The sequence below is a fragment of the Pipistrellus hanaki genome (assembly GCF_964339955.1).
Source record: "Pipistrellus hanaki genome assembly, chromosome: 7".
Classification (NCBI taxonomy): domain Eukaryota; kingdom Metazoa; phylum Chordata; class Mammalia; order Chiroptera; family Vespertilionidae; genus Pipistrellus; species Pipistrellus hanaki.
Window position 1 is genome coordinate 7,593,475 of NC_140509.1, and position 12,057 is coordinate 7,605,531.

General features: G+C 58.4%; 1 protein-coding gene across 2 annotated transcripts; it reads left to right on the forward strand.

Annotated features, from left to right (window-relative positions):
* Window positions 1-11,099, forward strand: PI16 (peptidase inhibitor 16). 2 transcript variants are annotated; one of them, XM_084890799.1, is made up of 6 exons: window positions 1-369; window positions 4,822-5,043; window positions 6,834-6,943; window positions 7,218-7,306; window positions 7,759-8,409; window positions 8,593-11,099. In XM_084890799.1, exons 1-6 carry the CDS (start codon window positions 205-207, stop codon window positions 8,712-8,714), a joined length of 1,359 nt encoding a protein of 452 aa, XP_084746925.1. In that variant the 5' UTR covers window positions 1-204; the 3' UTR covers window positions 8,715-11,099. The 2 variants fall into 2 exon arrangements, with proteins under 2 accessions (XP_084746925.1, XP_084746926.1); XM_084890800.1 differs by having other exon boundaries at window positions 7,762-8,409; window positions 8,593-11,098.
* Window positions 11,100-12,057: the final 958 nt, after the last annotated feature.

The window sequence follows — 12,057 nt, forward strand, 5'->3', positions numbered from 1 at the left end:
AGGGACTCCGGGGGAGCTCCATGCTGGAGGGAACCCAGCCCTGGTCGGGGCCCAAGCACCCGGCCCTCCCGGAGACATTGTGTGAGCCGGCTGGGCCTCCAGACGGCCCCTCCCGCCGCCCCAGCCAGGGTGGTGCTCGTGTGGGAGGGACTTTAAATCCGGCTGCCAGACCCCCGGACGGCAGAGGCAGAGAGGCTGGCCACCATGCTCAGCTCCCGCAGCCTCCTGGCGCTGCTGCTCCCGCCGCTGCTCCTGCTGGGGGCCGCCCCGGGCCCCGCAGGAGCCCTCAGCGCCGAGGAGAGACGCGAGATGGTGGAGCTGCACAACCTGTACCGGGCCCAGGCGGCCTCCGCCAACATGCTGCAGATGGTGAGTGCGGGCGGGGCACACCTGCCTGGCTGCGGATGGTGAGTGCGGGCGGGGGCACCTGCCGGGCTGCGGATGGTGAGTGCGGGCAGGGGCACCTGCCGGGCTGCGGATGGTGAGTGTGGGCGGGCGCACCTGCCGGGCTGCGGATGGTGAGTGTGGGTGGGCGCACCTGCCAGGCTGAAGGGTGCGGCCGGGCCCCCACCAGCCGCTCCCGTCCCTCAGCCAACGCTGTCCCCGGGGCTCCCTCTCCAGCCAGGGACAGAGTCCCCGAAGTTGTATGACTCCCAGGACCCCACGGCAGCCCCGCTATAGGACGAGGAAGCAGGCTGAGGGGGCAGGGGGCCTGCAGGGGCTGACAGGGCCGGGCCTGGGTGACCCCGCTCCCCTCCAGCGGCCCTCCCCCACCCCTTCCTAAATGCAGGTGCCGCCGGGAGGGGAACCCCTGGTGACAACGGTCTGTAGATGCCTCCCAAGGAGGGGAGAGAATTGGCAGCAGGACCGGCCCAGGCGCCTGAGCAGGAGGGCGGCCCGAGGTGGCAGCACTGAAGCAGGCAGGGGGCACCTCATCCGGCCACCTGCAAGACCCGTGACTTTGGGGGAGTTCCTGAACCCTGGAAGGACCCTCTGCTTCTCGTCTGTAAAGCGAGGTCATAACTGAGTCACACGTGTATCAACGTGGGCTGACTCTCGTAGATGTAATTTTGACTTGGGGTAAAAATGAAACCTCAGCCCTCGCCAGTTTGCTCAGTGGTTAGAGCGCGGGCTCACAGACGGAAGGGTCTCGGGGTGATTCCGGTCCAGGGCACACACCTGAGTTGCGGGCTTGATCCCCGGCCCCAGTAGGGACTCGTGCAGGAGGCAACCAGTCGGTATGTCTCTCTCACATCGATGTTTCTCTCTCCAGGTCTCTCCCCCTCCCTTCCACTCTCTTTAAAAATCAATGGAAAAAAATATCCTCGGGTGAGGATTAACAAAAAATTAAAGAAATCTCGAATACATGTATAGTAGGATATATTTACATGACGTTTAAAAATGTAAAAAACACTGTTATATACAGGTGGAACTCGTGCTGATTTGGTAAACACACATGCACAGCCTGCGCAGGACAGAGCCACTCAGGTGGTGGCTACACTGCCTCAGGGGAGGTTATCTGATGGCAGCGCTGGGGCAGGCTGTGCCCCTCAGGATTTGGAGAGATGAAGTGAGAACTTCACCCCCTTCCTGCTCTCCCCGAGGACTAGCCGGCCACCCTCCCTGCCCCCCTCAAGCGGCCGGAGGGTGATGAGCAGTGACCAGGGACCAGGTCACACCGGGGACACAGCGGTAAGCCGGAGTGCGAGACCGGGGTGTTAACAGCCGAGTCCAGTCCGGCGAGGGGACTGGTGGCCCCTTTACCGTCAAAGGCCTGTTTCCTGATCCGTCACCGGGGTGGCATCCCTGCCCAGAGGACCGGCAGGATGGCACAGGAGCGATTGGGGGGAGGGGGGTGTCAGCCAGGGACTGAGACACAAACCAGGAGCCGGTACCACTCTGCCAACGACTCTGACTGAGCCCGGAATACATCACCGGGCCTCAGTTTCCCCATCGGCAGGGCCTTCGTGCCCACAGCCTGCTGGCTGAGGCTGGGGCTATGCCGGCTGGGAGCCGCTTTGCCTGCAGAGATGGGCCTCAGGGCGGGCAGCACTCCTGCAAGCAGGTCGGCATTGGGGGCACAGGCTCAGCCAGCCTCTCAGTGGTAAATGCAGGCTCTGGAGCCACAAGGTCTGGGGTCAAATCTCTTTTCTTGTAATATATTTTTATTGATTTCAGAGAGGAAGGGAGGGGAGAGAGGGGGGGGCGGAGTGGGTAGAGGGAGAGAGAGAGGGAGAGAGATCAGTGATGAGGGGGAATCATTGATCGGCTGCCTCCTGCTCGCCCCACAATGAAAGATGGAGCCTGCTACCAGGCCTGAGCCCCGACCAGGAACTGAATGATGACCTCCTGGTTCATAGGTCGATGCTCAGCCACGGAGCCACGCCGGCCAGGCTCGAATTTTAACTTTGCCAGGCATTAGCTGTGTGACCTCAGCCAAGTCACTTAGCCTCTCTCCTCATCTGTAAATTGGGGACGAGAATAGAACAATCCCTGGCTGAGTGGCTGTGAGGACTAAATGGTAAGCATGTGGGAAGCACTCAGAGCAGCCTGACAATTAGTAGTTCTCAGTGAGAGTGGGATTAACAAGAGGGAGTGGCCGTGGGTGAGGCAGGTGGGGGTCAGGTGGACTCGTCTCTCTCCCTCAGCCTCCACATCTGACCATCACCACCTTTACACCCAGAGGCTCCTCTTCCCGAATCCTTCCTCCTGCCTCAGTCTCTGGCACAACCGGATTCAGCCTTCCCGTTCTCCTCCCGGACACCCAGAGCGGCCGCTCCTGCCCCGGCTCCGGCTGCACTGCCAGAGCGAACGGCCTCACAGGCTGAGCCCTCGAAGCCCCACACAGGCTCCCAGTGCCCGCGACAAGCTCCACCTGAGGAGGCTCTGTGCCCAGCCCTGGCTGCCCCTCCTCCCTGCCCCTCACCTCCCTGCCTCTGCCCCTCCTCCCTGCCCCTCACCTCCCTGCCTCTGCCCCTCACCTCCCTGCCTCTGCCCCTCTTCCCTGCCCCTCCTCCCTGCCTCTGCCCCTCACCTCCCTGCCTCTGCCCCTCACCAACCTGCCTCTGCCCCTCACCTCCCTGCCTCTGCCCCTCCTCCCTGCCCCTCACCTCCCTGCCTCTGCCCTTCCTCCCTGCCTCTGCCCCTCACCTCCCTGCCTCTGCCCCTCACCTCCCTGCCTCTGCCCTCTGTCTCTCCCCCCCACCCCCCCGCCCCTTTCAGGCTGGGCTCAGTGGCCCTCTGGTGCCTCTATGGACCCATGCGTATCTCACTCATACGTGGCGGCCATCAGTGGCTCATGGCGAAGTGAATTTGGGCTCCTGGGTCCTTGTTGTTGCTTGGGCTGGCGCGGTGCCCAGGACTGTTGAGTGAGTGAATGAGTGAGTGAAGGGACGGGTTGTCGCATGATGACCATATGGCCAGTGGGGTGGTGCTGTGACTCCCGAAACTCCCCAGGGGTCTCGGGACACTGAGAAGCCTTAGGACAGAGCGGTGCCCTCCATGGTGGGGCCCAGGCAGCAGGTGGAATGGAAACGCAGGGGCTCTGAGCAGAGGCTGCCTGAAGCAGGGACCGTCTCAGCCATCCACAGCTGGCAGGCCCCTGCTGTGCCATCCCTGAGCCATCCCTGAGCCATCTCTGTGCCATCCCAGAGCCAGCCCTGTGCCAGCCCTGAGCCATCTTTGTGCCAGACCTGAGCCATCTCTGTGCCAGCCTTGAGCTAGCCCTGAGCCATCTCTGTGCCAGACCTGAGCCATTCCTGAGCCAGCCCTGAGCCAGCCCTGTGCCAGCCCTGAGCCATCTCTGTGCCAGACCTGAGCCATCCCAGAGCCAGCCCTGTGCCAGCCCTGAGCCATCTCTGTGCCAGCCCTGAGCCATTCCTGAGCCATCCCAGAGCCAGCCCTGTGCCAGCCCTGAGCCATCTTTGTGCCAGACCTGAGCCATCCCTGAGCCAGTCCTGAGCCATCTCTGTGCCAGCCCTGAGCCATCTCTTTGCCAGCCCTGAGCCAGCCCTGAGCCAGCCCTGAGCCAGCCCTGAGCCAGCCCTGAGCTGGATGGTGGGATGCGTGGTTGCCCCACCGGAAGGAGCTCACAGTCTAGTGTGCAGTCCAGCCAGCCTGCCAGGTGCCCTGTCCTTGTCCCGGCTCCCTGCCCCTTCCCCCCTCCCACCTCCCACTCCTGCCCCGGTGTGAGGGGGCCTCCGGGACCAGGGATTTGAGACAAAAGGTCCCGGAGAGGGAAGGGACTCACCCCGTCACGCGGCCGGCTGTCCCAGCCAGTGCTCCATCCGCCCCAGCGGCTCCGGAGAGCCGTGTGAGCGGGGGGATGGGTGTGGACACAGCCCCCTCCTTAGGGAGCCGAGCTCTCGGTGCTTTCTGGGCCGCCCGGCCCCGCAGCTGGACGGCCCCGGAGGGTGGAGACCGAGTGTGGGCCAGGCGATCCTTCCAGGAGAAGCCGGAGGGAGTTTAATGGGATCCAGGCTCCCTCCTCACCCTTCGGTCAGCTGCCTTGTTAGTCCCTCTTCCCACTCACCCTGCGCTGTGCCCAGCGAGGGACCCAGCACCCCAGAGGCCCCTCCCCTCCGTGCTCTCCTCCTGCCGTCACCCCGAGGCCGCCGGAGAGCCCTGCCTTTGGGGGGCCGTTCTCTGGAAGAGGCCTCCGCGGAGCGTCACTCCTCACCGGGCACCTTGTGGTCTGCAGGCGGTGCAGGCGGCCGGGAGGGAGACAGGGGCATCGCTGCCAAGTCTCACTGGGATATTAACATGAATTAATAAGATCACGGTGCCTAACCCTGACCCTAACCCTGGCCCTCCTCCCCGCAGAGGTGGGACGAGGAGCTGGCCGCCTTCGCCAAGGCCTACGCCCGGCAGTGCGTGTGGGGCCACAACAAGGAGCGCGGGCGGCGCGGGGAAAACCTGTTCGCCATCACGGACGAGGGCATGGACGTGCCGCTGGCCGTGCAGGAGTGGCACGTGGAGCAGCAGCACTACAACTTCAGCGCGGCCGCCTGCGCGCCGGGCCAGGTGTGCGGCCACTACACGCAGGTGCGGGCGAGAGCGATGGGCGGGGCCTCCTGGATAATGGGCGGGGCCTCGTGGGCAGTGGGCGGGGCGGGACCACCTGTCCCATCACCCGCCCCAGTGCCTTAGGCCACACTCTGAGCCCTTCAATCCTTCTTAAAAGCCATCACTCCACAGTTGTTAATGACCATCTAGACCTGACAATGTCTGCTTCTCACACTGATAGACCATTTCCAGTTCTCTCTATAAAAATCTGAACACCCAGGCCGCCCCCTCGGCCTCCCGCTGCTGAACAGACCCAAGTTCGGTGTCTCCCAGCCCGTTTCTGCCCGGCAGTTACTGCACAGGCCACCCCATCCAAGCCGGAAACAGCCAGGCCTCTGGCTCAGGCCCCAGAGCTTTGCCCCAGCAGCAAGGACCCCCACTCTGTCTCCCCGCTCACTGTCCCTCTTTTGTCATTTCTCATGGTATCTCAGTTGCTGCTTCTAACCTGCCAAAGGGGAAAAATAAACAAACAAACAAAAAACAAATGCATAATTTTGTTGTTTAAATTTTCGTTTGCTTTTAAAAACAACATAAATGAGAGCAAATTGTCACGGAGGGAAGGTTTCGGGAGCCTCTGAGAGCTTGTCCCTGCCTCTCACAGTCGCTTTTGCTTATGGATTCTCACTGCATTTGGAAAGTTTGAGTTTGCAGATATGGGGTGTAAGGGTGTGTGCTGGGGGGAGTACCACTAAGTTCCTGAATTCTCTTTTTCCTCCTCCCAATGCTTATCTGTTGTTTAACAATAACACAAAGACAAGTTTTGAGGTTTTTTTGGTTTTAAAGACAAAAATAAACCAACCATCTTCCCACCCATATCCACCAATTCCATTTTCCAGTGCCTCCTTTGAGTGGTATTCTTAGTGCTAATCTTTAGGGCAGGAAATCCCAACCTCACCCACCGAGATCAGGAAGTTATGCGGGTGCAGCAGCCCCCCTCTGTACCCTGCCATCCCCACCCCATCCTCCAGGGATTGCTGCCAGTGCCCAGCACAGCACAAGGGGGTCCGCCCCGCCTCCACCCCAGCGTTCTCTAGGACTGAGTGCACACGCACTTGCTCAGCTCTGCCTGGGAGATGCTCAGCAGTGGTCCCTGGTGGACCTTCGGCTGATTTAAGCAGAGACGCCAGTCCTGGGAGGGTGGGCAGAAGCAACAGTCAGAGCCAGAGTTCACAGCAAAAACCCGCCTGTGTGAGGGCTCCTGGGCAGCCGAGGCCTCGAAATAGCCGGTCTCCAGCCATGTGCACAAACACTGTTTGACTTCTTAAATTTCATACTCGAGGCAGAACTCCTAGCAGCCAGGAGACCCCTTAGAGATGGCAGGTCCCTGCTTCCTTGTGATTTGGGGAAAGTCCCACTTCCCAGACGGCTTCTCCTGTTTCTTTCCTCGGAGTTTACTCGTTGCCGAGTTTAAGATTCTCCCATTTGAAATCAATTCCTTTGGATAGACCCCTTGTTTAAAAAGCAGGAGCCTCTGGGAACAGCCCACAGGAAGAATACATGAGGGCATAGCAAAGGGAATGGTTTTCAGAGGGAGAGAGGCCTGGTGAAATGGTGGTTGGCAGGGGAGAGTAGTCTGCTCAGGACAAACCCAGCACCCTGCCCTTCCCATCCCTCCATTCAGACCTTTGTCGTTAAGCTGCATGTCATCAGGGGCTTGGACCTCACAGGCTGCAAGGCTGGCTCCTCTCCCCACCCGCAGAGGCTGGTCAGAGTGACTCCAGCCAGGGCCCGGCCCACCCACGCCAAACTTGGTTTATGCCCTCCTTCAGGTGGTCTGGGCCAGGACAGACAGGATTGGCTGTGGCTCCCACTTCTGCGAGAAGCTCCAGGGCGTGGAGGAGACCAATATCCACTTACTGGTTTGCAACTATGAGCCCCCGTGAGTCCGAGGGAGCCGTTGGGGTGGGCAGAGCCAAGAGGACTGGGCTGGACGCAGTCTAAGGAGGTGGGTGGGGGTAATCTGGAGCCCAGGCCCTCTATGCCCCTGGGGGTGCTGTGAGGGGACCTATAAGTCTGCTCTCATTGATCCAGCCAATTAGTTGGGGCAAGTAAGAAGAGCCTGGGGCACTTCCGGCCTAGGTGTGTGTATAAGGGCTAGGGTCAGGGGTTGCCAGGGACCCCCCAACCCCCATCATCCTCCTTGCCTCCTGCAGGGGGAACGTGAAGGGGCACAGGCCCTACCTGGAGGGGACTCCGTGCTCCCAATGTCCCTCCGGGTACCGCTGCGAAAATTCCCTCTGTGGTGAGTCTGGGATGGGTGCGGAGGGAGAGGAAGGCGAGGAAGGGACGCCTCTGAGCAGGGCGTGGACCGGGGAGGGGCCCAGCGGGGCGCGACCTCCAGGGGCCTTCGGCAGTCCCACCCCATCCGGGTTCCCAAGCCCGTTTGGCCCTCCTTGGGCAGCTACTTGGGTGCCCTCTCATTCCAAGTGACCGGATTTCAACCCTCGCAGCAGAGAGTAGTGCTGGTAAGGGGGGTGCGGGGGGCAGATGGGAAAAGCCAGTGGACAGGCCGGTTGGTGGGAGTGTTAGGAACTGGGATCCAGCTGAAAACTGGAAATGCGAGTGCAGAGAGAGGAAGGCTTGGACAAGGAGGTGATGGAGGAGCAGCCATGTCAACCACAAGAAGTAACGTTTATTATCAAAGGGCTATGGGGTCCTGCTTGAAGCACTAATGCCAGGCCTTGTCTCTCTTAGCAGAACCCATGAGCGACCCAGAGGAGGTAACTGAGACCCCATCTTTCCTGGCAACCGAAGACCCGGGTTCTAGGAAAGAGGGCATCGCCACTTCCCTGGCAACAGAAACTTCATCCTTCTTGGTAACAGAGGTCTCAGGGCCCCTGGCAACCAAGGCTCTACCTACAATAGAGACCAAGGCCCCAACTTCCTTAGCAACAGAAGGCCCATCCTCCATGGCAACTGAGGCTCCATCTTCCTTAACAACTGAGTTCCTTCCGATTTTGGAAACTCACAGCCCGCTCTCCTTGGATGAGGGAACAGCTACTTCCCCCAAATCGACCCATGATCCCACCTCAAAAGGGGTAGACCAAGAGGCCAGCAAGACAACAGTGCCCTCCACGAGCCCAGAGAATTCCCTGCACCTCCAGGTGTTCCCGACAGGGACACAAGGGCTGCTACCCCCCTCCCAGAAGGAGGGCAAGGCTGAGGCCGAGTTGCCTTCGTCCATTGAGGTCTCAGCCCCGGTTCCTCCAGCCCAGGAGGAGCCAAATGAGCTGCCAGCCACGCTGAACCACGATGGGCCCATCCTCTCCAAGTCCCTGCTCGACTTTCCCAACACAGTGGTCACCGCCAATGCCATGGGCAGCCGCACCCTGGCCCTGCAGTCAGGTAAGGCCTGCAGTGTCCGCCCTACCTTCCTTCCTGGGTCCAGACTGTCACCGTGAGGGACATGTGCCCTCTGAGCAGGAGCTGCGTCCTGGCTGCTGGGCCCCCGCCTGCATGCTTGGTGGGGTGGGTGGGAGTTCAGGCAGAGCTGTCTCCAGGCCGAGGCAAACCTTTCCCTTCCTGTAGGTGCAGAGGACCCTGTAGGGTCTGAAACCTATGCCGGGCTGACCTCGGGCTCCGGCCACATCTGGGGCCCTCTTCTGGCTCTGCTGCTACTGCCTCCCCTGGTGTTGGCTGGGATCTTCTGAGGGGTCACTACTCAAAGGCAAGGCCTGGTGCGGGGGACCCTGGCCTCATGCCTACTCTGGATCCTCCTCCGCCAAGTGAGAGGCCACATCCTCCCAGGCAGGTCCTGCTCTGTGGCCCAGCAGCCGCCTCCAACCCAGCTTCCGGCGCTGTCCCGGCAGCGCCTCCGCCTCGGGCGGCCGCCCCTCCGCTAGCTCGGACTGAGCGCTCTTCCCGTGGCTGCGGCCCTGCTTTCTAGGGTCAGGAGATCTCGGGGCTCTGCAGGAACCCCTGGCCCCTCCCAGCCCCCTGGCCTCTTCCTGGAGACATCTGAGTCCCAGCTATTCCCAGGGGTGCCTCCTGCCTTCCCAGAGTGAGGAGGTCAGCTGCCCTTCTGCCATCTCCCCACTCTGTGCCCAGCCCCCAAATAAAACGCTTCGTGGCCAAAGCCCTCTGGGAGGGAAGGCTGCAGGGCAGGCGCCTCGCTCAGACATCTTACCCGGCGGGCGGTGAGCTCAGACTGCCGCCTGATGACTGCACATCTGACCTGGGCCCCTCCTGCGTCAGTCCAGGGGTGAGGGGGGATTCTGGGGAGACCCCTGCCTGCCTGGCCTGGGTTGACTGCCTCCCTCTTCCTACTTGCCATGTAGCTGGGGGTGGGGGAGGGAGGGTGGGGAGCAAGTGGACAAGCCCCACCTGGTGGGGTGCTATGGGTGGGGCAGGCAGAGACCAGGAGTGGGAAACAGCTGATTCCTGAATAAAAGCCTGTGTCAGATACCCGGTCTCCATGCTTGCGAGGGTAGGTGGCGCTGAAGAGGCTCAACACCACCCCTGCCAACCCGTGGCACCTGTTCTCTCTTCTCACACCCCCTCCCCCCAAATATTCCATTTAGCTCTTTGGGGCACCTTCCTTTCCTTCATGTCAGCACCCCCCTCAAATCGTCAGGCTGCTGGCAGGAGGGTGAAGGGCCCAGGGCCCTGGGCTGGCTCTCCCAGCTCCAGGACTCACCAGTCAGGCCACGTTGGGTTCGGTGCCCGGGGTCGAGGAGTGGCATGCACCCTCTTCTCAGGGTGCTGCTACCCAGGTGCCCCTGGGACACAAGGTCAGAAATGGAGCCAAGCCCTGGTGACTGGAGGAGTCCTGAGGAAGGCGGAGTCCCAGACACTGCCCCAGCGGGCACAGCAGGGCTGTGCAGATGTGCAGCGGGCAGGAAGGCACAAGTGTGTGTACAGGGCCAGCAACAGTAGGTGGCTGAGGGCGACTTGGTGCCACGCTGGCGTTGGTGTTGGTGCTGGTGAGGGCAGAGGGACTGTCTCCAGGCTAAAGCCAGTGTCAGCAGTTAAACAGGAGGCATTCAAGACAGGCCAGGGATGCCTGCCTTTCATACGTCTAAAAATATGATACCATATATCTCTATTAAGATATAACTCACATAACATGAAACTCACTCGTTTAAATTGTACACTCAATGGTTTTAAGTGTCTTCAAAGGGTGGTGCAGCCGTCACCAAGGTCAATGTTAGAATATTTTTCTAAACCCCACACCCGTTAGAAGTCACATCCTCTTTCCCTCCAAGCCCCCTCCCCCGTCCTAATCCACCACTAATCCATTGTCTCTGTGGACTTGCCTATTCTGGACATTTTGTATAAATAGAATCATACACTATGTGGCCTTTTCACGTATCATGTTTTCAAGGTTCCTCCATGTAGTAGAATAGAGCAGTCCAGCACTCCATTCTTTTTTTATTACCAAGTAATTCCGGTATTCCATTGTATGATTATTTACCCGCCCCTCAGGCGGTGGGCACTTCAGTTGCTTCCATGTTGGGGCTAGTATAATAATCCTGCTAGACACACTCCTGGACGTTTTCATTTCTCTGGGAGAGATACCTAAAAGTGATATCCCATGTTAACTCTGGATCCGGTGGTAACTCATGTTTAACTTAATCCTCTTCCATTGATCTGTCTTACTTTCTTTATGCCAGCACCACACCATATTGACTACTATAGTGATGGACTAAGTTTTGAAATCAGGAAGTGCAAGTCCTCCAACTTTGTTCTCTTTAAAGATTGTTTAGGCTACTCTAGGCACCTTTAATTTTAGGACCAGCTTCTCAAATTTCTGCAAAGAAGTCAGCTGAGATATTAACAGGGTGTGTGTAAGCTGCCATCCTGACAATGTTAAATCTTCCGATCCATGAGCATGGGATGCGTTTCCATTCATTTAGGGCTTCTTTAATTTCTTTCAACAATGTTTTAGAGTTTTCAAAGTGTAAGCTTTTCAATTCTTTTGTAAATTTGTTCATAAGTACTTTGTTACTTTTGATGCTATTGTAAGTAAAATTCTTAATTTCATTTCTACTTTGTTCAATTGCAAATGTATAGAAATACAATTGATCTTGAATCCTATGATTTTGCTGAAATCAATTATAGAATCATTTTTAGTGGATTCCTTAGTATTTAAAAAATATGTTTTTATTGATTTCAGAGAGAGGAAAGAGAGGAATAGAAACATCAATGAGAGAGAAGCATTGATTGGCTGCTTCCTACAAGTCCCTTACTGGAGATCAAGCTCACAACCAGGGCTTGTGTCCTGACTGGAAATCCAACCGGCAACCTCTTAGCACATGGAACAAGGCTCAACTACTGAGCCACACAGGCCAGGGCCTTAGGATTTTTTATATACAAGATCATGTCATCTACAGTTTTACTTCTTCCTTTCTGATAGTCCCTCCAGGGCACTGAGCAGTGGCAAGAGCAGAGATCCCCCTTCCTTCTTCCTGACCTTTGGGGAGAAGCATTAGGTCTCTCCCCACTCAGTGCTCTTTGTGGAGTTTTCATACTTATCAGGGTATATCACTGACTAGGTTGAGGAAGTTCTCTATCCCTAGGTTTTTTTTAATGTTTTTATCATGAAGGTGTTGAATTCTGCCACACTCTTTCTGTGTCTACTGAAATGATCCTTTGGCTTTTGTCCCTTCTGTGGGTGTTCACATCGATTTACAGATGTGGACGTTTTCTAATGCTGCCTCCTGTGAGGAACACCCTCAGGAACACCGTCACCCGAGAGAACCTGTCCCAGGCCTGTTCTCTTTGGGAACAAATGCAGAGCGCGGGCGTGTGCAGAGGGTGGGAGGGGCTGGCTCCCAGCACAGGCGGCTGCTGCCGCCTCAGGCTTCATCACAGGGGTCCCTGTCACAGGCTCTGTCCATCAGAATGAAGTGTCCCTGGGCGGGGGGTGGTGACTGGCTTCACAGCATTCCCGAGCCCATTACCCCTCCTTCTGCCGACAGCTCAGCTTCCCTCCTGCCCCAATACAACCCACCTCTTCTGCCAGACTGGGACTTTGCCACTCTGTTTCCTGGA

What these genes read in the sequence shown, in the direction of transcription:
- PI16 (XM_084890799.1), top strand. Translation starts at nt 205, where the DNA reads ATGCTCAGCTCCCGCAGCCTCCTGGCGCTGCTGCTCCCGCCGCTGCTC. An exon ending in GTTTGCAACTATGAGCCCCC is followed by an intron (nt 6,944 to 7,217) that starts GTGAGTCCGAGG and finishes TGCCTCCTGCAG; the next exon opens with GGGGAACGTGAAGGGGCACA. An exon ending in CTGCGAAAATTCCCTCTGTG is followed by an intron (nt 7,307 to 7,758) that starts GTGAGTCTGGGA and finishes TGTCTCTCTTAG; the next exon opens with CAGAACCCATGAGCGACCCA.